The 26158-nt window shown below is 43.4% G+C and overlaps 1 protein-coding gene across 2 annotated transcripts in view; it reads left to right on the plus strand.

Annotated features, from left to right (window-relative positions):
- Nucleotides 1-22727, plus strand: part of LOC109906764 (stromal interaction molecule 2) — an 88931-nt gene extending 66204 nt beyond the window's left edge. Inside the window, exons 6-12 of one of the 2 annotated variants that reach the window (XM_020504625.2) lie at nucleotides 9823-10000; nucleotides 10300-10477; nucleotides 11870-12031; nucleotides 14591-14691; nucleotides 15244-15482; nucleotides 21018-21204; nucleotides 21433-22727. In XM_020504625.2, coding sequence (XP_020360214.1) covers nucleotides 9823-10000; nucleotides 10300-10477; nucleotides 11870-12031; nucleotides 14591-14691; nucleotides 15244-15482; nucleotides 21018-21204; nucleotides 21433-22042 — 1655 coding nt within the window. In that variant the 3' untranslated portion in view covers nucleotides 22043-22727. The remainder of the gene's footprint in view (nucleotides 1-9822; nucleotides 10001-10299; nucleotides 10478-11869; nucleotides 12032-14590; nucleotides 14692-15243; nucleotides 15483-21017; nucleotides 21205-21432) is intronic. The other variant, XM_031792231.1, reaches the window with a different exon arrangement.
- The last annotated feature ends 3431 nt before the right edge of the window (nucleotides 22728-26158 follow it).

Raw genomic sequence — 26158 nt, forward strand, 5'->3', positions numbered from 1 at the left:
CTGGTGATGTTGAATGTGCCGGTCTTTCAGGCAGCCTCGCGGTCTGGTGAGCTCCGATGAGCTGAACCCGAGGTAGAAGCCACCCGAGAGAGCGAGACAGAGCCAAGGACGAAGACGCAGGTTCCTCCGGATCCGATCTGGATTGGGAAGCCACCACGGACGAAGACGCCGGAACCTCTGGATCCAGGGCGGCAAAGCTGTTTCTGGTCTGTCAGTCCCGGCTCAACATCTCCATGGAGACCCCCATTGCCAGAGGAGACCGCCTGGTTGGTTGGGTCGAGACCAGCTCCATTCTCCAGGGAAGGGGGAGACCCCTTCGGGGATGGAACCCTGCCTAGCACCTGCCAGTCAGCTGTGGAGTGCCGACACGGCGGCAAAACTTCCACCACACCAGAGCGGCGTCTGGCTACTGGGCGTCTGGCTACTGTAGCTACTTGCTTGCTAAGAGTAGCTACTTCGCTACTGTAGTCCTCCACAAGCAAGCAGTTGCTACATTGAAAGTCAACGCGGTCCACATTGTCGCGGAACAAAGCAAAGTAACCGCTGCAACAATGGAAACATTCAATAGCGGCCTCCATTTGAGAACTCCAGGCCAGCTAGGCTAGCTGGGCTTTCTCTCCCCCTATACGGAATCTGTCAGGATGCCGGGACAGATAGCAGCGCTCACAGCAATTTAGCCCAACAGAGCCGCAAGATTCAAATTAAAAGTATATTAAAACAATGTCAGCTTTTAAACCGAGATCTTTAGTTGAGGTTTCAGCGTTCACCAACAACAAACGCACGTCGCGCTCTGAGGTATGTGTGACTGTTTGGTGGCAGTATTTATCAAACATCAAGGAAATGATGAAAAAGTTAATAGTTCATTTCCAAAGCGCTATATCCATCAATTTTCACGTTTCTTTTTTCATCGGAAATGATTGCTTATGGTTACGTTCGTGTGTGTGTAAAATATTTTTTATTCATAGAAAATATATATTTTTCGATTGCAATGCACAGGCAGAACAGAACACAGTGGGCTCCATCATTCTTGAATGGAAGACGTTTGGAACCACCAAGTCAATTCTTAGAGCTGGCCGCCCGGCCAAACTGAGCAATCGGGAGAAGGGCATTGGTCAGGGAGGTGACCAATACCCCAATGGTCACTCTGACAGAGTGAAGGTCCCCAAGAACACTGCTCCAGAGATTCTCTGTAGATATGGGAGAACCTTCCAGAAGGACAACCATCTCTGAAGCACTCCACCAATCAGGCCTTTATGGTAGAGTGGCCAGATGGAAGCCACTCTTCAGTAAAAGGCACATGACAGCCCACTTGGAGTTTGACAAAAGGTACCTGAAGATTCTCTGGTCTGATGAAACCAAGATTGAACTCTTTGGCATGAATGCCAAGCGCCACTTCTGGAGGTGACCTGGCATCGTACCTACAGTGAAGCATGGTGGTTGCAGCATCATGCTGTGGGGATGTTTTTCAGAGGCAGGGACTGGGAGCCTAGTCAGGATCGGAGCAAAGTACAGAGAGATCCTTGATGAAAACCTGCTTAGGATGTCCGACTGGGACGAAGGTTCACCTTCCAACAGGACAACAACCATAAGCACACAGCCAAGACACCGCAGGACGGGCTTCGGGACTGGTCTCTGAATGTCCTTGAGTGGCCCAACCAGAGCCCGGACTTGAACCTGTTCGAACATCTCTGGAGAGACCTGAAAATAGCTGTGCAGCGATGCTCCCCATCCAACCTGCAGAGAAGAATGGTAGAAACGCTCTAAATACAAGCGTGCCAAGCTAGTAGTGTTGTTGTCATTATGGGGTATTGATGAGGAGAAAAAACTATTCAATCAATGTTAGAATAAGGCTGTAACGTAACAAAATGTGCAACAGTCGAGGGGTCTGAATACTTTCTGAATGCGTCTTAAAGCAAGAATCATACATTTTTTATTTGTCGTATGAGAAAAAAATATTTCATTTTATTTGGACCACTAATCCAGACAAAATTAAATGTGCATATTTATAAAATGAATATGAGTTTGGTGGCTGTAATGATTTAAATATTAAAAGCATTAAACCTCATTAAACCTCTCACTAAAAGCTTCACTCATACATACATTTGACTTAAATCTGAACTGGTTCTCTAGTGGGTTATTAAGAAAGACCCATCCTTTGTTCAAAAATTGCCTTCGTACAGATTACAACTTCTCATTTCCGATTAATTGAAAATTACACTTTTTTGTTCAAAGTATTGCCCTTTCTTGTACAAGCCATACAAAGTTGGTTACCCTAGAAAATAGTAAATCTAAGGAAACGCCAGGAATGAGTGTGTGTCCAAATTGTTGACTGGTACTGTACACACACAAATACCCAGTGAATGTATGTGTGTATATACACAGTTGAAGTCGGAAGTTAACATGCACTTAGGTTGGGGTCATTCAATTTTAGAACCACTCCACAAATTTCTTGTTAACAAACTATAGTTTTGGCACATTGGTTAGGACAGTAATTTTTCCAGCAATTGTTTACAGACAGATTATTTCACTTATAATTCACTGTGTCACAATTCCAGTGGGTCAGAAGTTTACATACACTAAGTTAACTGTGCCCTTTTAAACAGCTTCCAGAAAATGTAATGGCTTTAGAAGCTTCTGATAGGCTTATTGACATCATTTGAGTCAATTGGAGGTGTACCTGTGGATGTATTTCAAGGCCTACCTTCAAACTCAGTGCCTCTTTTGCTTGACATCGTGGGAAAATCAAAAGAAATCAGCCAAGACCTCAGAAAACAAATTGTAGACCTCCAAGTCTGGTTCATCCTTGGGAGCAATTTCCAAACGCCTGAAGGTACCACAGTCATCTGTACAAACAATAGTACGCAAGTATAAACACCATGGGACCACGCAGCCGTCATACCGCTCAGGAAGGAGACGCGTTCTGTCTCCTAGAGATAAACGTACTTTGGTGCGAAAAGTGCCACTCAATCCCAGAACAACAGCAAAGGACCTTGTGAAGATGCTGAAGGAAACATGTACAAAAGTATCTATATCCACAGTAAAACAAGTCCTATATTGACCTGAAAGGCCGCTCAGCATGGAAGAAGTCACTGCTAAAACAACGCTATAAAAAAAGCCAGACTACGGTTTGCTACTGCACATGGGGACAAAGTTCATACTTTTTGGAGAAATGTCCTCTGGTCTGATGAAACAAAAATAGAACTGTTTGGCCATAATGACTATAGTTATGTTAGGAGGAGAAAGGGGGAGACTGGCAAGCCGAAGAACACCATCCCAACTGTGAAGCACGGGGGACGCAGCATCATGTTGTGGGGGTGCTTTGCTGCAGGAAGGACTGGTGCACATCACAAAATAGATGGCATCATGAGGAGGGACAATTATGTGGATATATTGAAGCAACATCTCAAGACATTAGTCAGGAAGTTAAAGCATGGTCGCAAATGGGTCTTCCACATGGACAATGACCCCAAGCATACTTCCAAAGTTGTGGCAAAATGGCATAAGGACAACAAAAGTCAAGGTATTGCAGTGGCCATCACAAAGCCCGGACCTCAATCCTATAGAAAATGTGTGGGCAGAACTGAAAAAGCGTGTGCGAGCAAGGAGGCCTACAAACCTGACTCAGTTACACCTGCTCTGTCAGGAGGAATGGGCCAAAATTCACCCAACTTATTGTGGGAATCTTGTGGAAGGCTACCCAAAACATTAAAGGCAATGCTACTAAATACTAATTGAGTGTATATAAACTTCTGACCTACTGGGAATGTGGTGAAAAAATGTGTGTGTGTAATAAATATATATATATGGGAAACAGTGTTAAAACCCTTTACAATGTAGATCTGTGAAGTTATCTGGATTTTTACGAAATATCCCTAATTGCCCCTTTTTCTGGACCCTGTCTTTCAAAGACAATTCATAAAAATCCAAATAACTTCACAGATCTACACTGTAAAGGGTTTTAACACTGTTTCCCAAGCTTGTTCAATGAACCATAAACAATTAATGAACATGCACCTGTGGAACGGTCGTTAAGACAGTAACAGCTTATAGACGGTAATCAATTAAGGTCAAAACTTAGGACACTAAAGTGGCCTTTCTACTGACTCTGAAAAACACCAAAAGAAAGATGCCCAGGGTCCCTGCTCATCTGTGTGAATGTGCCTTATGCATGCTGCAAGCAGGCATGAGGACTGCAGATGTGGCCAGGGCAATAAATTGCAATGTCCGTTCTGTGAGACGCCTAAGACAGAGCTACAGGGAGACAGGATGGACAGCTGATTGTCCTTGCTGTGGCAGACCATGTGTAACAAAACTTGCACGGAATCGGTACATCCGAACATCACTCCTGCGGGACAGTTACAGAATGGCAACAACAACTGCCCGAGTTACACCAGGAACTCACAATCCCTCCATCAGTGCACCGACTACCGCCCACCACTGCGACCTGTATGCTCTAGTCGGCTACTCACTACATATTTGTCGCCAGACCCACTGGCTCCAGGTCATCGATAAGTCTATGCTAGGTAAAGTTCCGCCTTATCGCAGCTCACTGGTCACGATAACAACACCCGCCCGTAGCACGCGCTCCAGCAGGTATATCTCGCTGGTCATCCTCATAGCCAATACCTCCTTTGGACACCTTTCCATCCAGTTCTCTGCTGCCAGTTACTGGAACAAATTGCAAAAATCGCTGAAGCTGGAGACTTACATTTCCCTCATTAACTTTAAACATCAGTTATCTGAGCAGCTAACCGATTGCTGCAGCTGTACATAGTCCATCTGGTAATAACCCACCCAATCTACCTACCTCATCCCCATATTGTTTTTATTTACTTTGCTGCTCTTTTGCACACGAGTATTTCAACTTGCACATCATCATCTGCTCAACATCATCTGCTCATCTATCACTCCAGTGTTAATCTGCTAAATTGTAATTACTTTGCTACTATGGCCTATTTATTGCCTTACTTCCTCATGCCATTTGCACACACTGTATATAGACTTTCTTTTTTTTCTATTGTATTATTGACTGTACGCTTGTTTATTCCACGTGTAACTCTGTGTAGTTGTTTCTGTCGCACTGCTTTTCATTATCTTGGCTAAGTCACAGTTGTAAATGAGAACTTGTTCTCAACTAGCTTACCTGGTTAAATAAAGGTGAGAAAAACAACAACAACAAAAAACTGTCCGCAATAGGCTGAGAGAGGCTGGACTGAGGGCTTGTAGGTCTGTTGTAAGGCAGGTCCTCACCAGACATCACCGGCAACAACGTCACCTATGGGCACAAACCCACCGTCGCTGGACCAGAGAGGACTGGCAAAAAGTGCTCTTCACTGACGAGTCACAGTTTTGTCTCACCAGGGGTGATGGTCAGATTTGCGTATATTCTCGAAGGAATGAGCTTCACACTGAGGCCCCTACTCTGGAGCGGGATCGATTTGGAGGTGGAGGGTGCGGTGTGTCACAGCATCATCGGACTGAGTTTGTTGTCATTGCAGGCAATCTCAATGCTGTGTGTTACAGGGAAGACATCCTCCTCCCTCATGTGGTATCCTTCCTGCAAGCTCATCCTTGACCCTCCAGCATGACAATGCCACCAGCCATACTGCTCATTCTGTGCGTGATTTCCTGCAAGACAGGAATGTCAGTGTTCTGCTATGGCCAGCGAAGAGCCCGGATCTCAATCCCATTGAGCACGTCTGGGACCTGTTGGATCGGAGGATGAGGGCTAGGGCTATTCCCCCCCAGAAATGTCCGGGAACTTGCAGGTGTCTTGGTGGAAGAGTGGGGTAACATCTCACAGCAAGAACAGGCAAATCTGGTGCAGTCCACGAGGAGGCGATGCACTGCAGCACTTAATGCAGCTAGTGCCCACACCAGACACTGACAGTTACTTTTTATTTTGACCCCCCCCCCTCCCCCTTTGTTCATGGACACATTCCATTTCTGTTAGTCACATGTCTGTGGAACTTGTTCAGTTCATGTCTTAGTTGTTGAATCTTGTTATGTTAATATAATATATAATATAATATATATATATATAATATAATATATAATATACTTCACTATTATTCTACAATGTAGAAAATTGTAAAGACATCAAAACTATGAAACAACACATATGGAAACATGTAGTAACCAAAAAAGTATTTTTTTTTTTTTTTTAAATATACGTTATTTGTGATTCTTGACAGTAGCCACCATTTTCCATTATGATAGCTTTGCACACTCTTGGCATTCTCTCAACCAGCTTAATGAGGTAGTCATTTGGAAAGCTTTTCAATTAACAGGTGTGCCTTGTTTATTTGTGGAAGGTCTTTCCTCCTTAATGCGTTTAAGACAATCAGTTGTGACAAGGTAGGGGTGGTACACAGAAGATAGCCCTATTTGGTGAAATACCAAGAACATATTATATCAAGCAAAGAGAAATGGCAGTTCATTATTTTAAGACATGAATGTCAGTCAATCGGGAACTTTGAAAGTTTCTTCAAGCGCAGTCGCAAAAACCATCAAGCTCTATGATGAAACTGACTCTCATGAGGACCGCCACAGGAAAGAAAGACCCAGAGTTGTCTCTGCTTTAGAGTTACCAGCCTCACAAATTGCAGCCCAAATAAATGCCTCACAGAGTTCAAGTAACATCTCAACGTCAACTGTTCAGAGGAGACTGCGTGAATCAGGCCTTCAATGTTGAATTGCTACAAAGAAACCCCAACTAAAGGACACCAATAAGAAGAAGAGACTTGCTTGGGCTGAGAAATACAAGCAATGGACATTAGAACAGTGGAAATCTGTCCTTTGGTCTGATGAGTCCAAATTTGAGATTTTTGGTTCCAACCACTGTGTTTTTGTGAGACGCAGAGTAGGTGAACGGATGATCTCCGCATGTGTGGTTCCCACAGTGAAGCATGGAGGAGGAGGTGCGATGGTGTGGGGGTGCTTTGCTGGTGACACTGTCAGTGATTCATTTAGAATTCAAGGCACACTTAACCAGCATGGCTACCACAGCATTCTGCAGCAATACGCCATCCCATCTGGTTTGCGCTTAGTGGGACTATCATTTGTTTTTCAACAGAACAATGACCCAAATCGCACCTCCAGGCTGTGTAAGGGCTGGCTATTTGACCAAGAAGGAGAGTGATGGAGTGCTGCATCAGATGACCTGGCCTCCACAATCACCTGACCTCAACCCAATTGAGATGGTTTGGGATGAGTTGGACTGTGCGGAGTGAAGAAAAAGCAGCCAAAAAGTGCTCAGCATATGTGGGAACGACTTCAGGACTCTTGGAAAAGCATTCTAGGTGACTTCCTCGTGAGGCTGGTTGATAGAATGCCAAGAGTGTGCAAAGCTGTCATCAATACAAAGGGTGGCTACTGTCAAGAATAACACTTTTTTGGTTACTACATGTTTCCATATGTGTTATTTCATAGTTTTGATGTCTTCACTGTTATTCTACAATGTAGAAAATAGTCTAAATAAATAAAACCCCTTGAATGAGTAGGTGTGTGTATATCACAAAAGCTGCAAAACTAACTATTTGTGTCCTCAGAAGAAGGGTGGTGGTGGATGGGTAAAAAATAACAAATAAACTGAGGAATGGGTCTGGAGAAATGTAACCTCAAATTCATAGACAGAGCTATGGATGCAAGGACTGACCATCTATGATATAAAAAATACAGTTTTGTCCATGTTTTGAGACTATACAGTGTTTGTTTGCATTTACATTGTTTACTAACATTGGAGTGAAACAAGCTTATGTTTTTGGTTCTGATGGGGTATGACAGTCAAAATAACCTCAGTTACATTCTGCAAGAATCATGGATATTTTTATTTTATTTTTATTTTACCTTTATTTAACCAGGTAGGCAAGTTGAGAACAAGTTCACATTTACAATTGCGACCTGGCCAAGATAAAGCAAAGCAGTTCGACAGATAAAACGACACAGAGTTACACATGGAGTAAAAACAAACATACAGTCAATAATGCAGTATAAACAAGTCTATATACAATGTGAGCAAATGAGGTGAGAAGGGAGGTAAAGGCAAAAATGGCCATGATGGCAAAGTAAATACAATATAGCAAGTAAAATACTGGAATGGTAGTTTTGCAATGGAAGAATGTGCAAAGTAGAAATAAAAAATAATGGGGTGCAAAGGAGCAAAATAAATAAATAAATTAAAATTAAATACAGTTGGGAAAGAGGTAGTTGTTTGGGCTAAATTATAGGTGGGCTATGTACAGGTGCAGTAATCTGTGAGCTGCTCTGACAGTTGGTGCTTAAAGCTAGTGAGGGAGATAAGTGTTTCCAGTTTCAGAGATTTTTGTAGTTCGTTCCAGTCATTGGCAGCAGAGAACTGGAAGGAGAGGCGGCCAAAGAAAGAATTGGTTTTGGGGGTGACTAGAGAGATATACCTGCTGGAGCGTGTGCTACAGGTGGGAGATGCTATGGTGACCAGCGAGCTGAGATAAGGGGGGACTTTACCTAGTAGGGTCTTGTAGATGACATGGAGCCAGTGGGTTTGGCGACGAGTATGAAGCGAGGGCCAGCCAACGAGAGCGAACAGGTCGCAATGGTGGGTAGTATATGGGACTTTGGTGATAAAACGGATTGCACTGTGATAGACTGCATCCAATTTGTTGAGTAGGGTATTGGAGGCTATTTTGTAAATGACATCGCCAAAGTCGAGGATTGGTAGGATGGTCAGTTTTACAAGGGTATGTTTGGCAGCATGAGTGAAGGATGCTTTGTTGCGAAATAGGAAGCCAATTCTAGATTTAACTTTGGATTGGAGATGTTTGATATGGGTCTGGAAGGAGAGTTTACAGTCTAACCAGACACCTAAGTATTTGTAGTTGTCCACGTATTCTAAGTCAGAGCCGTCCAGAGTAGTGATGTTGGACAGGCGGGTAGGTGCAGGTAGCGATCGGTTGAAGAGCATGCATTTAGTTTTACTTGTATTTAAGAGCAATTGGAGGCCACGGAAGGAGAGTTGTATGGCATTGAAGCTTGCCTGGAGGGTTGTTAACACAGTGTCCAAAGAAGGGCCGGAAGTATACAGAATGGTGTCGTCTGCGTAGAGGTGGATCAGGGACTCACCAGCAGCAAGAGCGACCTCATTGATGTATACAGAGAAGAGAGTCGGTCCAAGAATTGAACCCTGTGGCACCCCCATAGAGACTGCCAGAGGTCCGGACAGCAGACTCTCCGATTTGACACACTGAACTCTATCAGAGAAGTAGTTGGTGAACCAGGCGAGGCAATCATTTGAGAAACCAAGGCTGTCGAGTCTGCCGATGAGGATATGGTGATTGACAGAGTCGAAAGCCTTGGCCAGATCAATGAATACGGCTGCACAGTAATGTTTCTTATCGATGGCGGTTAAGATATCGTTTAGGACCTTGAGCGTGGCTGAGGTGCACCCATGACCAGCTCTGAAACCGGATTGCATAGCAGAGAAGGTATGGTGAGATTCGAAATGGTCGGTAATCTGTTTGTTGACTTGGCTTTCGAAGACCTTAGAAAGGCACGGTAGGATAGATATAGGTCTGTAGCAGTTTGGGTCAAGAGTGTCCCCCCCTTTGAAGAGGGGGATGACATGATAGAGGACTTGAAGAGGGGGATGATGATATATATTATATACACATCATTAGTAAAAAAAATATATATATATATATATATTTTTACAAATATTTTTCAATTTACACGAATTTGATGAAAATCTTGAAGTTAATTCAGAAGACCCGGGACATGACCCTGGAAGTATGACGTAACTTGCCCTGGTTGTTTCCTCACTCACGTACTCTTCACCCTCCCTCTCAGGTCCACAACACAACTGGATGAAGGACTTTGTGTTGATGGTATCTATAGTGATCGGGATGGGGGGCTGTTGGTTCGCCTACATCCAGAACAAGTCTTCCAAGGTGCACATGAGTCAGATGATGAAGGACTTGGAGAGCCTGCAGAGTGCTGAGCAGAGCCTCATGGACCTTCAGGGACGGTATGTAGCCTGATGCTGTTTATGAATGGTTTGTAAAAGGTGGTTAAAGGTGGTTTATGGTTGATTTACAAATGGCATACACAGGTTTAGTTGTCTATTGGCTCGAATGGCTCTGACGTTGTATGTTTGGTGAATGGCATGCAGTCTGAAGAATTATTAAGTTAAATTAATTTAGCTTAAAGTGATCACATTTTCTAAAAGGTTCTAACCCTGTCTCACTCACTCACTCACTCACTCACTCACTCACTCACTCACTCACTCACTCACTCACTCACTCACTCACTCTCACCGCCCTCCAGCCTCGAAAAGGCCCAGGAGGAGAACCGCACGGTGGCGGTGGAGAAGCAGAACCTGGAGCAGAAGATGAGGGATGAGATCAGCGGGGCCAAGAAGGAGTCGTACCGCCTCCGCGAGCTCCGCCAGGGGGCAGAGTGTGAGCTCAGCCGCCTCAAATATGCTGAGGAGGAGCTGGTGCAGGTAGGAACCGTGGAGAGTGTGTTGCACATAATTAAGGTAGCAAAACTACCAGTAATTCACCAAAGTTACTGGAATTGTCAGCAATTATGGTAAGTAACATGTAACTTTGGTAATTTATACTTTAATTATTTTAAGTTGATTTTATTTTCATCATATAAAATGTTTTTTTTCTTTATCATTACATTGGAGTCCATATTTTCCATGAGTTTCTAGTGGATAGACCATATGGTTTAAGAGCAAATAGAATAATTAATGAAAAAAACTTGAATCAACAATGACATAATTTGCAATTAACTCTGCAACGCCTCCAACTATTGACTTCTTCACAACTGTCACCAGTTTGGCCACAAAACATTTACAACAAAGACATATTGACATAGTAAATCAAATAAATGCGTGTACGAATATAAAGTATATCCCATGCTGAAACCCTCATATTAACCGCCAACTGTATTCACCAAGTTGATGGGTTATATTTAGGCTAATGTTCTATTTTTCAAATTTATAACATCTTATTTTATTATTTGATATTTTACATCTTATGAAAATGACCAAAAATTCTTGAAAGTTAAAAAAAAATCTGGTTGTTTACTGGTACATTTCGTTACAGGTAACATTCCCTCCCATTGCAACCCTACAAAGAATACTGTCCAGTTGTTTAGCATCAAATCCCATCTTCCTGTGTCACGTGAAATACTGCCCCCTTGTGTAGCATACAGTACAATGCAGTCTCCATTCACAGTAAGATGAATGCAGTATAGTAGTCAGGTCAAATGCATACCACATAGAATACTATTCCTCTGTGTATAACATAATATTCCACAGTGAAGCATTTGTCACTGTTCCCCTGCGCATCGCATAATAACATCTCCTTATGTACGAGTCTCAGAAACCCAGACACTAGGCAACAGCAGTGACTAGGGCCTGGGATTAATGACGGAACCTCTTGGTAACTTTGAGAAAAATACAAAAAAATACTTTCCCCGGGGAGCGTCGTCTTCAAACATATAGCTGTACCAACAAAATCACAAGGCGGACATGCCAGAACGTCATGATTCGAAACAGAGTTTTTAACAAAGGCAGTTGATGCAAACGAGCCATTTGCAAAATGCACTCATTAAAAAAATGACATCTGTGATCTCCATCTTGCTAGCTGCACGGGCAACAAGCAGATCAGGCAGTGACGTAGTGCCTCTATGCCAAACTAACATTGTTTCTGAACAAATGTGTAAGCTGGAACATTGCTACGTTGTGGGAGGCAACCCCATCTGTCTAGAGAGACTACTTATGTACAGTACAATACACTTTTATGCCAAGATTTCATATTATCACATGTGTGTGCGACGACCTAAATATCCCCCCCCCCCCCCCCCCCCCCCCTTCCGTCCCCAGGTGCGTATGGCCCTGAAGCGAGCAGAGAAGGAGATGCAGACGGAGTGGTCGGTTCCAGAGGCCCTACAGATGTGGCTACAACTCACCCATGAGGTGGAGGTCCAATACTACAACATCAAGAAACATAGCGCGGAGCTACAGCTCACTGTCGCTAAGGAAGAGGTAACTTCCTGGGAGACCAAATTACATCACTATGACACTTCCTAGGAGACAGTGTCAAGTTTAAGTAGGAGCAGGTTTTAGGGTGATTTTGGGGATGTAAATGGGTTGGTTCATTGGGTTGTGAATTTGTAAGTGAGTTGAGTTAAATTTTGAAGTGCAGTATGGAAAATAAGCATTTTGCACTTGTGTAATTGAAAATGTCTGAAAACATGCACAGACACATGCACACAGATGCATAGAGGCAGACACAGATACATAGAGGCAGACACAGACACACACACACACACACATATACACACACAAAAACACAGCTAAAATACTTGAATTGCATTGTTTGTTTTTGACTTTTATAACTTGCAGTGAGAATGACTCATAAGGCAATTAACTGTGTAGCACAAACACTGAGACACAGCAATATGTTGCTGTCATTAAAGTCGATGTGGTCACATTTGACATCTTGGCCCAATTTGAGGACTTATTGATAAAACTAGTCTCTGTAGGATACTGTATTGTACAATACATGGCAGAAGGTATGTGGACACCTGCTCGTCGAACGTCTCATTCCAAAATCATGGGCATTAATATGGAGTTGGTTGGAGTTTGCTGCTTTGACAGCCTCCACTCTTCAGGGAAGGGAAGAGCCTGGGCTCGAACCCAGAATCTCTGGTGGCACAGTTAGCACTGCGATGCAGTGCCTTGGACCACTGCGCCACCCGGGAGGCCCGACAAATCATTTCTGTATGGACCTTGCATTGTGCACAGGGGCATTGTCATCCTGAAACAGGAAAGGGCCTTCCCCAAACTGTTGCCACAAAGTCGGAAGCACAGAATTGTCTAGAATGTCATTGAATATTGTAGCGTTAAGATTTCCCTTCACTGGAACTAAGGAGCCTGAACCATGAAAAACAGCCCCAGACCATTATTTCTCTTCCACTAAACTTTACAGTTGGCACTATGCATTCGGGCTGGTAGTGTTCTCCTGGCATCCGCCAAACCCAGATTTGTGCGTCAGACTGCCAGATGGTGAAGCATGATTCATCACTCCAGAGAACGTGTTTTCACTGCTCCAGAATCCAATAACCACAAGCTTTACACAATTCCAACCGATGCTTGGCATTGCGCATGGTAATCTTAAGCTTGTGTGCGACTGCTTGGCCATGGAAAGCCATTTCATGAACTTCCCGACAAACTGTGCTGTCATTGCTTACAGAGGCAGTTTGGAACTCGGTAGTGAGTGTTGCAACCGTGGATAGATGGTTTTTACGCGCTATGCACTCAGCGGTCCCATTCTGAGAGCTTGTGTGGCCTACAACTTCACGGCTGAGCCATTGTTGCTCCTAGACATTTCCACTTCACAATAACAGCGTTTACAGTTGACTGTGGAAGCTCGAGCAGGGCCGAAATTTTACAAACTTGTTGGAAAGGTGGCATCCTACGACGGTGCCACATTGAAAGTCACTGAGCTCTTCAGAAGAGTCATTCTACTGACAATGGTTTTCTATGGATATTACATGGCTGCATGCTTAATGTTATGCAACTCTCAGTAACGGGTGTGGCTGAAATAGCCAAATCCACTCATTTGAAGCGGTGTCCACATACCTTTGGCCATGTAGTGTATATCAGTGCATGTAGGATTGCCTGCATATCAGTCTGTTCTTGCTCCAGCCAACAGATTGTGGTCTTGACGAAATGTTTCACTGTCTAATTAATTCATGAACAACAGCTAAACTGGGCAGATATTTGAAAAGATAAGGCACTGATGTTTTATTGTAGTATAGATAGCAAATATTGGATGCTATGCATTCAGTGATGATTGTGTTTCAATATAGTCAAATGTCTGCTAAAGCACTTTTTTAAAACTATCGTCATACTACATTATTTAATTTGAATATGCTCCACCCATTCTCATCCCCAATATCCCAATTTGTGGCACCCATGAGTGAGAAACCTATATGCCAAGTATAGACCACATATTGTATTCCCTACAGGTTATAGAAAAGAGCAGAAGCTCTGAACTATCCATTCAGTTGCCGGTCTTACAGGTTATGGAACATTTTCTCTTAGTATTTGCCCGGTAGGTTTCATCAAGGAGAAAGCCCCCACTTCTATGTCAAATAAAACAAAAAACACTATATAGTAAATACTACAGTAATAAAAACACTGCAATAGTTACTATAGTATACACTATCGTTTTTACTATAGTAATACTACAGTATTTATACTGCAATAAACTTTACTACAGACATGCCCACAAAAACACTACAGTGAATACTACAGTAATGTCCACAAAATGCAGAATAGAGTGAATACTATAGTATACTACAGTCATATCCAAAAACACTACAGTAAATACTACAGTATGCTTATGCAATAACACTACAGTCAATACTACAGTATGCTTATGCTAAAACAATACAGTAAATACTACAACAACACTGCAGTGAATACTATAGTGTACTTCCACAAGAACACTGCAATCAATACTATGGTATATAAATCTAGTCATACAACAGTATTTAGAGCATAGTATATTATAGTAATTTTTCAAATGGGTTACAGGCAGAGAAAATCAAAAAGAAGAGGAGTTCTGTGTTTGGAACACTTCACGTCGCCCACAGTTCATCACTGGATGAAGTGGACCACAAGATCCTAGAGGCCAAGTAGGATAACACACACGCATTCACACAACAGACACACACGCATAGACAAATACGCACACTCACCCGCGTTGGATTTTGTCACCCTCGTCCATATGTCTTTGTCCATGAGCTGAATCGATGTGAAAGACTTGGGGATTTACTAGCTATTGATTACTGATCGAGACAAGTAAATACAATTGTATTGGTCGCAGATGTTATTGCGGGTGTAGCAAAATGCATGTAAATCTGGATCCACACATATGTCAGTCTACCTAGGGTGTCAATACCTATTACAATAAGTTGTTGTCCATGCATTAGTGGTATAGGCACAGAAACCAAAGTGTAATATCTGGAAAAAGACAGTTTCCCTGGTACAGCGAGAAGAGGATGGGCCTCCCATCTGAGCTGGGGCCCTCTTTAGGTTTCTTCCTTTTAGGGAGTTTTTCCTTACCAATGGGCTTCTTCTTTTGCTTGCTCTTTTGGGTCTAGGTTGTTGGCTGTTAAAGCTCTTTGTGATAACTACTGATATAAAGCGGGCTTTATAAACACATTTGATTTGATTGACTGTTCCAGGAAGTCCCTGTCGGAGGTGACCGCCTGCCTGAGGGAGCGTCTCCACCGCTGGCAGCAGATTGAGAAACTGTGTGGCTTCCCCCTGGTGCACAACTCTGGGCTGCCCAGTCTGACTGCCACCCTGTACTCTGACCACAGCTGGGTGGTCATGCCCCGCGTCTCCGTGCCCCCCTACCCCATCGCCGGTGGAGTGGACGACCTCGATGAGGACACGCCTCCAATCATTCCACAATTCACCTGTACGTATGGAGGTTGTCACAGAAATGCAAATACTCCAGTTAGAGTTGTAAAGTGACTGAGTGTGTGTGTGTGTATGATCACTTGTTACTCATTACATTGAACGAAAGTAACACGCTACTTTGCAATATTACTTTATGTAGAAAGTAACATGTTATATTAGTAGTTGTATTACTTTACATTACTTTCATGAAAAAAATCTCAATCTCACCATTTGTTCGATTGTCAGAGGGAGCAATACCATCACTAGTTTCTCTTTTCATCTGTGGTGCTGCTTTCCTGTGCTAGTCTTCAAAAGATGCGCTATATATTGGGCTACTTCATTAGCCATATATACTGTAAACCAAACATCTGTTGAGATTTCCTATCGTTTCATTAAAACTCTTTTCTCGAGCCACCAGTTTTGGTTATCGACCGCAGACACACGAACCCATAGAGATGTATTGAGGGCACACTTGCAACTCGATGGGAAAGGCCTCAATGGGCTTTGCTATCACAGAAGTGATCAATAGCAAAGGTCGGAGGTGTGCTCTCTATACATTTCTATGGACAGCAGCTATCATGACATTTATCCAGATCAAATTGTATTTGTCACATAAACATATTTAGCAGATGTAATTGTGGGTGTAGCGAAATGCTTGTGTTCCGAGCTCCAACAGTGCAGTAATATCTAACAATACACACACACACACATCTAAAGTAAAAGAATGGAGTTAAGAAATAGATCAATATTAGAATGAGCAATGTCAGTGACATTGACTGAAATGTAGTAGAATTAGAATACAGTATATACATATGAAATGAGTAACGCAGTATGAAAACATTAAAGTGACAAGTGTTCCATTATTAAAGTAGCCTGTGATTCCATGTCTATGTACAGTTGAAGTCGGAAGTTTACATACACCTTAGCCAAATACATTTAAATTCAGTTTTTCACAATTCCTGACATTAAATCCAAGTAAAAATTCCCTGTTTTAGGTCAATTAGGATCACCACTTTATTTTAAGAATGTGAAATGTCAGAATAATAGTAGAGAATGATTTATTTCAGCTTTTATTTCTTTCATCACATTCCAAGTTGGTCAGAAGTTTACATACACTCAATTAGTATTTTCTAGCATTGCATTTAAATTGGTTAACTTGGGTCAAACGTTTTGGGTAGCCTTCCACAAGCTTCCCACAATAAGTTGGGTGAATTTTGGACCATTCCTCCTTACAGAGCTGGTGTAACTGAGTCAGGTTTGTAAGGCCTCGTTGCTCGCACACACTTTAAGTTCCACTTTATGTTCTATAGGATTGAGGTCAGGGCTTTGTGATGGCCACTCCAATATCTTGACTTTGTTGTCCTTAAGCCATTTTGCTACAACTTTGGAAGTATGCTTGGGGTCATTGTCCATTTGGAAGACTCATTTGCGACCAAGCTTTAACTTCCTGACTGATGTCTTGAGCTGTTGCTTCAATATATCCACATAATTGTCCTCCCTCATGATGTCATCTATTTTGTGAAGTGCACCAGTCCCTCCTGCAGCAAAGCACCCCCACAATATGAAGCTGCCTCCCCCGTGCTTCACGGTTGGGATGGCGTTCTTCGGCTTGCAAGCCTCCCCCTTTTTCCTCCAAACCTAACGATGGTCATTATGGCCAAACAGTTCAGACCAGAGGACATTTCTCCCAAAATATTTTTTTTTGTCCCCATGTGCAGTTGCAAACCCTAGCTTTTTTATGGTGGTTTTGGAGCAGTGGCTTCTTCCTTGCTGAGTGGCCTTTCAGGTTATGTCGATTTCGGACTTGTTTTACTATGGATACTTTTGTACCTGTTTCCTCCAGCATCTTCACAAGGTCCTTTTGCTGTTTTGGGATTGATTTGCACTTTTCACACCAAGGTATGTTCATCTTTAGGAGACAGAACGCCTCTCCTTCCTGAGTGGTATGACAGCTGCGTGGTCCCATGGTGTTTATACTTGCGTACTATTGTTTGTACAGAGGAACGTGGTACATTCAGGCGTTTGGCAATTGCTCCCAAGGATGAACCAGACTTGTGGAGGTCTACAATTTTCTTTCTGAGTGCTTGGCTAATTTCTTTTGATTTTCCCATGATGTCAAGCAAAGAGGCGCTGAGTTTGAAGGTAGGTCATTAAATACATCCACAGGTACACCTCCAATTGACTCAAATGATGTCAGATAGCCTATCAGAAGCTTCTAAAGCCATGACATCATTTTCTGGAATTGTCCAATCTGTTTAAAGGCATAGTCAACTTAGTTTATGTAAACTTCTGACCCACTGGAATTGTGATACAGTGAATTATAAGTGAAATAATCTGTCTGTAAACAATTGTTAGAAAAATGACTTGTCATGCACAAATTAGATGTCCTAACCGACTTGCCAAAACTGTAGTTTGCTAGCATCCCACATGGCCAACATCCAGTGAAATTGCAGAGTGCCAAATTCAAAAACAGAAATACTCATTATACAAATTTAAAAAACATACAAGTGTTATAGATCGGTTTAAAGATGAACTTCTTGTTAATCCAACCACGGTGTCAGATTTCAAAAACACGGCGAAAGCATACCATGCGATTATCTGGGAACAGCGCACAGCAGACAAATCATTACAATCAGTTACCAGCCAAGTAGAGGAGTTACACAAGTCAGAAATAGAGAGAAAATTAATCACTTACCTTTGATGATCTTCATATGGTTGCACTCACAAGACTCCCATTTACTCAATAAATGTTTGTTTTGTTCGATAAAGTCCCTGTTTTATATTCAAAAACCGTTTTGTTTGCTCGTTTTTGTTCAGTAATCCACAGGCTCAAACGCAGTCACAACAGGCAGACGAAAAATCCAAATAGTATCCGTAAAGTTTGTACAAACATGTCAAAATGATGTTTATAATCAATCCTCAGGTTGTTTTTAGCCTAAATAATCTATAATATTTAAACCGGACAATAACGTCGTCAATATAAAAGGTAAACAAGAAAGGCGCGCTCTCGGTCGTGCGCATGAAAAATCTCTGGGACACTGTAGGGTCCACTCATTCAGAGTGGTCTTACTCTCTCATTTTTCAGAATACAAGCCTGAAACAATTTCTTTCTACATGTTGACATGTAGTGGAAGCCATAGGAAGTGCAATTTGAGTCCTAAGTTAATGGATACTGTAATGGCATTCAATAGAAAAATACAAATATAAAAAGATCCCACTTCCTGGATGGATTTTTCTAAGGTTTTCTCCTGCCAAATCAGTTTTGTTATACTCACAGACATTAGCTTAACAGTTTTGGAAACCTTAGAGTGTTTTCTATCCAAATCTACCAATTATATGCATATCCTAACTTCTGGGCCTGAGTAGCAGGCAGTTTACTTTGGGCACGCTTTTCATCTGGAAGTGAAAGCAGCCTCTAAGTTGCAGGGTTGTGTAACTGGTTGGTAGCCGGCTAGTGATGACTATTTCACACTCTGATGACCTTAAGATAGAAGCTGTTTTTCTGTCTCTCGGTCCCAGCTTTGATGCACCTAGACTGATCTTGCCTTCTGGATGGTAAGCGGGATGAACAGGCCGTGGCTCGGGTGGTTGATGTCCTTGATGATCTTTTTGGCCTTCCTGTGACATCGGGTGCTGTAGGTGTCCTGGAGGGCAGGCAGTGTGTACCCGGTGATGCGTTGGGAAGACCGCACCACCTTGCCGTTGCGGGCAGTGCAGTTGCCGTACCAGGAGGTAATACAGGATGCTCTCAATGGTTCATCTATAAAAGTTTGTAGGTCTTAGGGGCCAAGCCATATTTCTCCAGCCTTCTGAGGTTGAAGAGACGCTGTTGCGCCTTCTTCACCACACTATCCATGTGGCTGGACCATTTCAAATCGTCTATACTGAGGAACCTGAAGCTTTTCACCTTCTCCACTGTGGTCCCGTCAATGTGGATAGGAGTGTGCTCTCTCTGCTGTTTCCTGAAGTCCACAATCAGCTCCTTCGTTTTGTTGAGGGAGAGGTTATTTTCCTGGCACCACTCCACTATGGCCCTCACCTCCTCCCTGTAGGCTGTCTCGTCATTGTTGGTAATCAGGCCTACAACTGTTGTGTCGTCTGAAAACTTGATGATTGAGTTGGAGGCATGCGTGGCCATGCAGTCATGGGTAAATGGGGAGTACAGGAGGGGGCTGAGCACGCACCCTTGTGGGGCTCCTGTGTTGTGGATCAGCGAAGTGGAGGTGTTTCCTACCTTCACCACCTGGGGGCGGCCCAGGATGTCCAGGACCCAGTTGCACAGGGCAGTCTTGGAGGGTACTATGGTGTTGAAGGATGAGCTATAGTCAATGAACAGCATTCTTACATAGGTATTCCTCTTGTCCGATGGCGATTGCATCATCTGTGGATCTATTGGGGCGAGTGTCAGGTAAGGTAGAGGTGATATGTTCCTCAACTGGCCTCTCAAAGCACTTCATGATGACAGAAGTGAGTGCTGCGATAGTAATTTAGTTCAGTTACCTTTGCTTTCTTGGGTACAGGAACAATGGTGGACATCTTGAGCCGCCGGGCAGCCTTGCGAGGGTTAATGCGTTTAAATGTCTTACTCACATCGGCCACAGAGAACTAGAGCCCACAGTCCTTGGAAGCGGGCCTCAAAGTGGGGGAAGAAGGTGTTTAGCTTGTCCGGGAGCAAGACGTCCGCGACTTCAATTTGTCCACGATGTTGCTCGTTTTCCCTTTGTAATCTGTGATAGTCTGTAGACCTTGCCACATACATCTCGTGTCTGAGCCTTTGAATTGCGACTCCACTTTCTATGTACTGATGTTTTGCCTGTTTGATTGCCTTAACAGGGGGAATAACTACACTGTTTGTATTCAACCATATTCCCAGTCAACTTGCATGGTTAAATGCGGTGATTCACACTTTCAGTTTTGCTCGAATGCGTCCATCTATCCACGGTTTCTGATTTGGGTAGGTTTTAGTAGTCACAGTGGGAACAACATCCGCTATACACTTCCTGATGAACTCAGTCACCGTGACAGTGTATTGGTCAATGTTATTTTCAGAGGATACCCAGGACATATCCCAGTCCGCGTGACAAAACAATCTTGAAGCATGGATTCCGATTTGGTCAGACCAGTTCTGGTTATAGACACGTCCCTCAAACAGCCTTCTTCCGCTCGCTCGAGAACTAAATTAAGAAACAAGTTGAGATCGGATCATGGAAACACGCGACCGGTAGAGAGATGATTCTGAAAGTATTGCTCATTGTTTGACAAAGTAACTGTAATAAAAAAAGTTGACAAAGTTATGTGTTACTTTACTCTGTTACTCATATACAGTAAGTCATCTGATTACGTAACGCGTTACAAAAGTGATGATGTCCAGTACAGCATGTGAGTTTACTTTGTCTGATTTTTACATCAACAACGCTAAAATAGATTTAAAATGTGTGTTTTAAGTTGTGTGTGTGTTCAGTCCGAGTACTGTAGTCCGGGTTCAGTCCGACCATCGTTATGACCACATCTGGCTGTGTAACCTACATCCCTACTCTCTCTGGTATTTTCCCAGCAGCCTCTATAATGCGGCCCCCTCTGACCCGCAGCAGCAGCCTGTGTCGGTCCCGCCGGAGTCTCTACAGCACCCCGCAGCCTTCAATGATGTCTGCCGACCCTGACCTGCTCTCTATGTCCAGCCCACCCCTCTCCTACCACCCAGAGGGTGAAGAAGAACATATCCTCTTCATCGAGAGAAAGGGGTATGTTACCTTTCACAACCTCTGCCCTCTTTTATACCGGATCAGTTTAGGGTAATTTATTTAGAATATAAGACATTGAATATGTGCTGATATTAGTTGCATTGTAATTATTTTGATTTCTCTTACACTCGGTCTCTGTCTGCCCCTGCTCTGTCTGCTTTGTGTGTCTCTGCTCTGTGTCTGTCTGCCTCTCATCTCTGCCTGCTTCTCTGTCTCTCTCTGTCACAGGGACACTCAGGATACGTCCTCAGACACAGACTCTCTCAACTCCTCCATGGGACGGAAACAGTCCTATGCCAACCCCTGCACGCCAGGCCCAGAGCCCCCCTACCGCAAGATCTCCCGCGAGGAGCTGATGATGCTGAGCCAGCAGGAGCCTCAGACTTACATCCGGGACTCATCCCCTCCTCAAGGGGGAGTTGTGTCCCTCTCGACTTCCTCCTCGGCCAACCCCTCCCCTGCCCTGGAGCACCACTCACACTCCCACACGCACTCGCACAAACACAAGGGCTCACCCGACCTCACCCGTGGCTCCATCCCAGAGTCCCACAGCATGTCCTTCACCACCCCGACGGCGGGCAACAAGGCCGTATTCAACGGCATCCTGGAGAAGTCCTATAGCATGGGCCAGCTGCCCGCGGGCATGACGGGGGCAGGGGGGGTGGTGGTGGTGGTGGGGCGCAACCCATCCCTCACCTCACTGGATAATGAGGGCAGGGGGGCGGGGGGCAAGGAGAAGAAACTACAGAGGACCTCTTCTCAGGACTCCTGTGACAACGGAGACAAGACCAAGAAGTCCTCGTCCAAGATCAAGAGCTTGTTCAAGAAGAAAAAGTAGTAGTACTCAGAGAGCGAGAGAGAGGGGACGGGACAAAAAAGGATCAAGATGAAGTCATTTTAGCCTTAATAAAAAATGTACGTTGTCAACGGAAGCTAAAACATTTTTTTCTGTTCCATTGTTCCTTTTTTTTCTTCAAAGATGGAATGTAAAAGCTCTGTCTGGGCACCTCAATAATGCCTTTTAATGAATTGTTTTTGCTCACTCATAGCCTCAAAGTTAAGCCTTCAAAGGTCACAGAAAGGTCAAAAGGTAAAGGGTCATGCCAGCTGCCATCGCCCAGGCAACCGTGAAAAGCATGAGCCTGCTCACTCAACGTCTTCTGGTTCTTTTTCAGTTAAAGAAACAAAAAATACATTTCACTTGTGTTCTATATACAGGGCTTGTACTTGACACATTTATTTTCAGAAAAAAAAATACTACTTAAGTTTGTTGCACTACTGCTTTCCTGTATTCTGGGAAAGGACCGCCGCTGCTCGCCAAGTAAATATTAATGTATACAGTACAGATGAGAATGATGTATGGGGAGAGGCATTGGAGATGCAACACATGGTAGGCTATTGAAGCCAAAATCGCTTGGTGTTTCCAATGTTTTTTTGCAATAGATTTTATTTATACACACACACACACACACTGAGTATACCAAACATTAGAAACACCTTCCTAATTTTGAGTAGCACCCACCCTTTTTGCTCTCAGAACAGCCTCAATCGTCAGGGCATGGACTCGACAAGGTGTGAAAAGTGTTCCACAGGGATGTTGGCCCATGTTGACTCCAATGCTTCCCATAGTTGTGTCAAGTTGTCTGGATGTACTTTGGGTGGTGGACCATTCTTGATACACATGGGAAACTGTTCTGTTGAGCGAGAAAAACCTTGTAGTGTTGCAGTTCTTGCCTGGCACCTACTACCGTACCCCGTTCGAAGGCACTTAAATCTTTTGTCTTACCTATTCACCCTCTGAATGGGACACATACACAATCCATGACTCAGAAGTCTCAAGGCTTAGAAATCCTTATTTAACCTGTCTCCTCCTCTTCATCAACACTGATTGAAGTGGATTTTAGAAGTGACATCAATAAGCGATCATAGCTTTCATCTGGATTGACCTGGTCAATCATGGAGCAGGTGTTCTTATTGTTTTGTAACACACTACATATAGAAAAGTATGTGGACACCCCTTCAAATCAGTGGATTCGGCTATTTCAGCCATATCCGTTGCTGACAGTTGTATAAAATTGAGCACACAGCCATGCAATATCCATAGACAAACATTGTCAGTAGAATGGCCTTGAAGAGCTTTCAACGTGGCACCGTCATAGGATGCCACCTTTCCAACAAGTCAGTTTGTCAAATTTCTTTCCTGTTAGAGCTGCCCCAGGTCAACTGTAAATGCTGTTATTGTGAAGTGGCAACGTCTAGGAGCGACAACGGCTCAGTCATGAAGTAGTAGGCGACACAAGCTCACAACGTGACCGCCGAGTGCTGAAGCACAAAACACGTAAAAATTGTCTGTCTGCACTTGCAACACTGACTACAGAGTTCCAAACTGGGAGCAATGCCAAGTGTAGGCTGGAGAGGTGTAAAGCTTGTTGATGTTGGAGCAGTGGATACGCAAGTTTGGTGAAGGAGGAATAATGGTCTGGGGCTGTTTCATGGTTGGGGAAGACCCTTTCCTGTTTCAACATGACAATGCCCCCATGCACAAAGCGAGGTCCATACAGAAATGGTTTGTCGATGTGGAAGAACTGGACTGGCCTCTACTGAGCCCTGACCTCAACCCCATCGAACAACTTTGGGATGTATTGGAACGCCGACTGCAAACCAGGCCTAATCGCCCAACATCATTGCTCGACCTCACTAATGCTCTCCCCGCAGCAATGTTCCGACATCTAGTGGAAAGCCTTCCTAAAAGAGTGGAGGCTGTTATTGCTGCCAAAGGAGGACCGACTCCATATTAATGCCCATGATTTGGGAATGAGATATTCGATGAGCAGTGGTTTCACATCCTTTTGGTCATGTAGTGTGTATGTATATATACAGTACCAGTCAAAAGTTTTCACACACACCTACTCATTCAAGGGTTTTTCTACATTGTAGAATAATAGTGAAGACATCAAAACAATGAAATAACACATGGAATCATGTAGTAACCAAAAAAGTGTTTAAAAATCTAAATATATTTGAGATTCTTCAAAGTAGCCACCCTTTGCCTTGATGACAGCTTTGCACACTCTTGGCATTCTATCAACCAGCGTCACCTAGGATGCTTTTCCAACAGTCTTGAAGGAGTTTCCACATATGCTGAGCACTTGTTTGCTGCTTTTCCTTCACTCTGCGCGGTCCAACTCATCCCAAACCATCTCAGTGGGTTGAGGTCAGGTGATTGTGGAGGCCAGGTCACCTGATGCAGCACTCCATCACTATCCTTCTTTGTCAATGAGCCCTCACACAGCCAGGAGGTGTGTTGGGTCATTGTCCCTTGAAAAACAAATGATAGTCCCACTAAGCGCAAACCAGATGGGATGGCGCATTGCTGCAGAATGCTGTGGTAGCCATGCTGGTTGTGTGCCTTAAATTCTTTGAAAAAATCAGTGTCACTAGCAAAGCACCCCCACACCATCACACCTCCTCCTCCATGCTTCACGGTGGGAACCACACATGCGGAGATCATCCGTTCACCTACTCTGCGTCTCTCACAAAGACACGGCGATTGGAACCAAAAATCTCCAATTTGGACTCATCAGACCAAAGGACAGATTTCCACTGGTCTAATGTCCATTGCTCGTGTTTCTTGGCCCAAGCAAGTCTCTTCTTCTTATTGGTGTCCTTTAGTAGTGGTTTCTTTGCAGCAAATTGACCGTGAAGGCCTGACTCAAGCAGTCTCGTCTGAACAGTTGATGTTGAGATGTGTCTGTTACTTGAACTCTGTGAAACATTTATTTGGGCTGAGGCTGGTAACTATTGAACTTACCTCTGCAGCAGGTAACTCTGTGTCTTTCTTTCCTGTGGCAGTCCTCATGAGAGCCAGTTTCAGCGTAGCGCTTGATGGTTCTTGACATGTTTCATATTGACTGACCTTCATGTCTTGAAGTAATGATGGACTGTCATTTCTCTTTGCTTATTTGAGCTGTTCTTGCCATGATATGGGATTGGTCTTTTACCAAATAGGGCTATCTTCTGTATACCACCCCTACCTTGTCACAACTGATTGGCTCAAATGCATTAAGAAGGAAAGAAATTCCACAAATTAAGTTTGTGGAATGGCTCACCTGTTAATTGAAATGCATTCCAGGTGACTACCTCATGAAGCTGGTTGATAGAATGTCAAGAGTGTGCAAAGCTGTCATCAAGGCAAAGGGTGGCTACTTTGAAGAATCTCAAATAATGTATAGTTAGATTTTTTTAACACTTTTTTGGGCTGCATGATTCCATACGTGTTATTTCATAGTTTTGATGTCTTCACTATTATTCTACAGTGTAGAATAGTAAAAATAAAGAAAAAACATGGAATGAGAATGTCCAAACTTTTAACTGGTACACACACACAAGTAGGAGGTTTACGTACACCTTGGCCAAATACATTTAAACTCAGTTTTTCACAATTCCTGACATTTAATCCTAGTAAAAATGCAATGTCTTAGGTCAGTTAGGAATCACCACTTTTAGTTCAGAATAATAGTAGAGGGAATTATATATTTCAGCTTTTATTTCTTTCATCACATTCCCAGTGGGTCAGAAGTTTACATACACTCAATTAGTATTTTGTAGCATTGCCTTTAAATTGTTTAACTTGGGTCAAACGTTTCAGGTCTTCCACAAGCTTCCCACAATAAGTTGGGTGAATTTTGGACCATTCCTCCTTACAGAGCTGGTGTAACTGAGTCAGGTTTGTAGGCCTCCTTGCTCGCACACGCTTTTTCAGTTCTGCCCACACATTTTCTGTAGGATTGAGGTCAGGGCTTTGTGATGGCCACTCCAATACCTTGACTTTGTTGTCCTTAAGCCATTTTGCAACAACTTTGGAAGTATGCTTTGGGTCATTGTCTATTTGGAAGACCCATTTGCAACCAAGCTTTAACTCCCTGACGGATGTTGCTTCAATATATCCACATAA

The sequence above is a fragment of the Oncorhynchus kisutch genome, linkage group LG16 (genome assembly GCF_002021735.2).
Source record: "Oncorhynchus kisutch isolate 150728-3 linkage group LG16, Okis_V2, whole genome shotgun sequence".
NCBI lineage: Eukaryota > Metazoa > Chordata > Actinopteri > Salmoniformes > Salmonidae > Oncorhynchus > Oncorhynchus kisutch.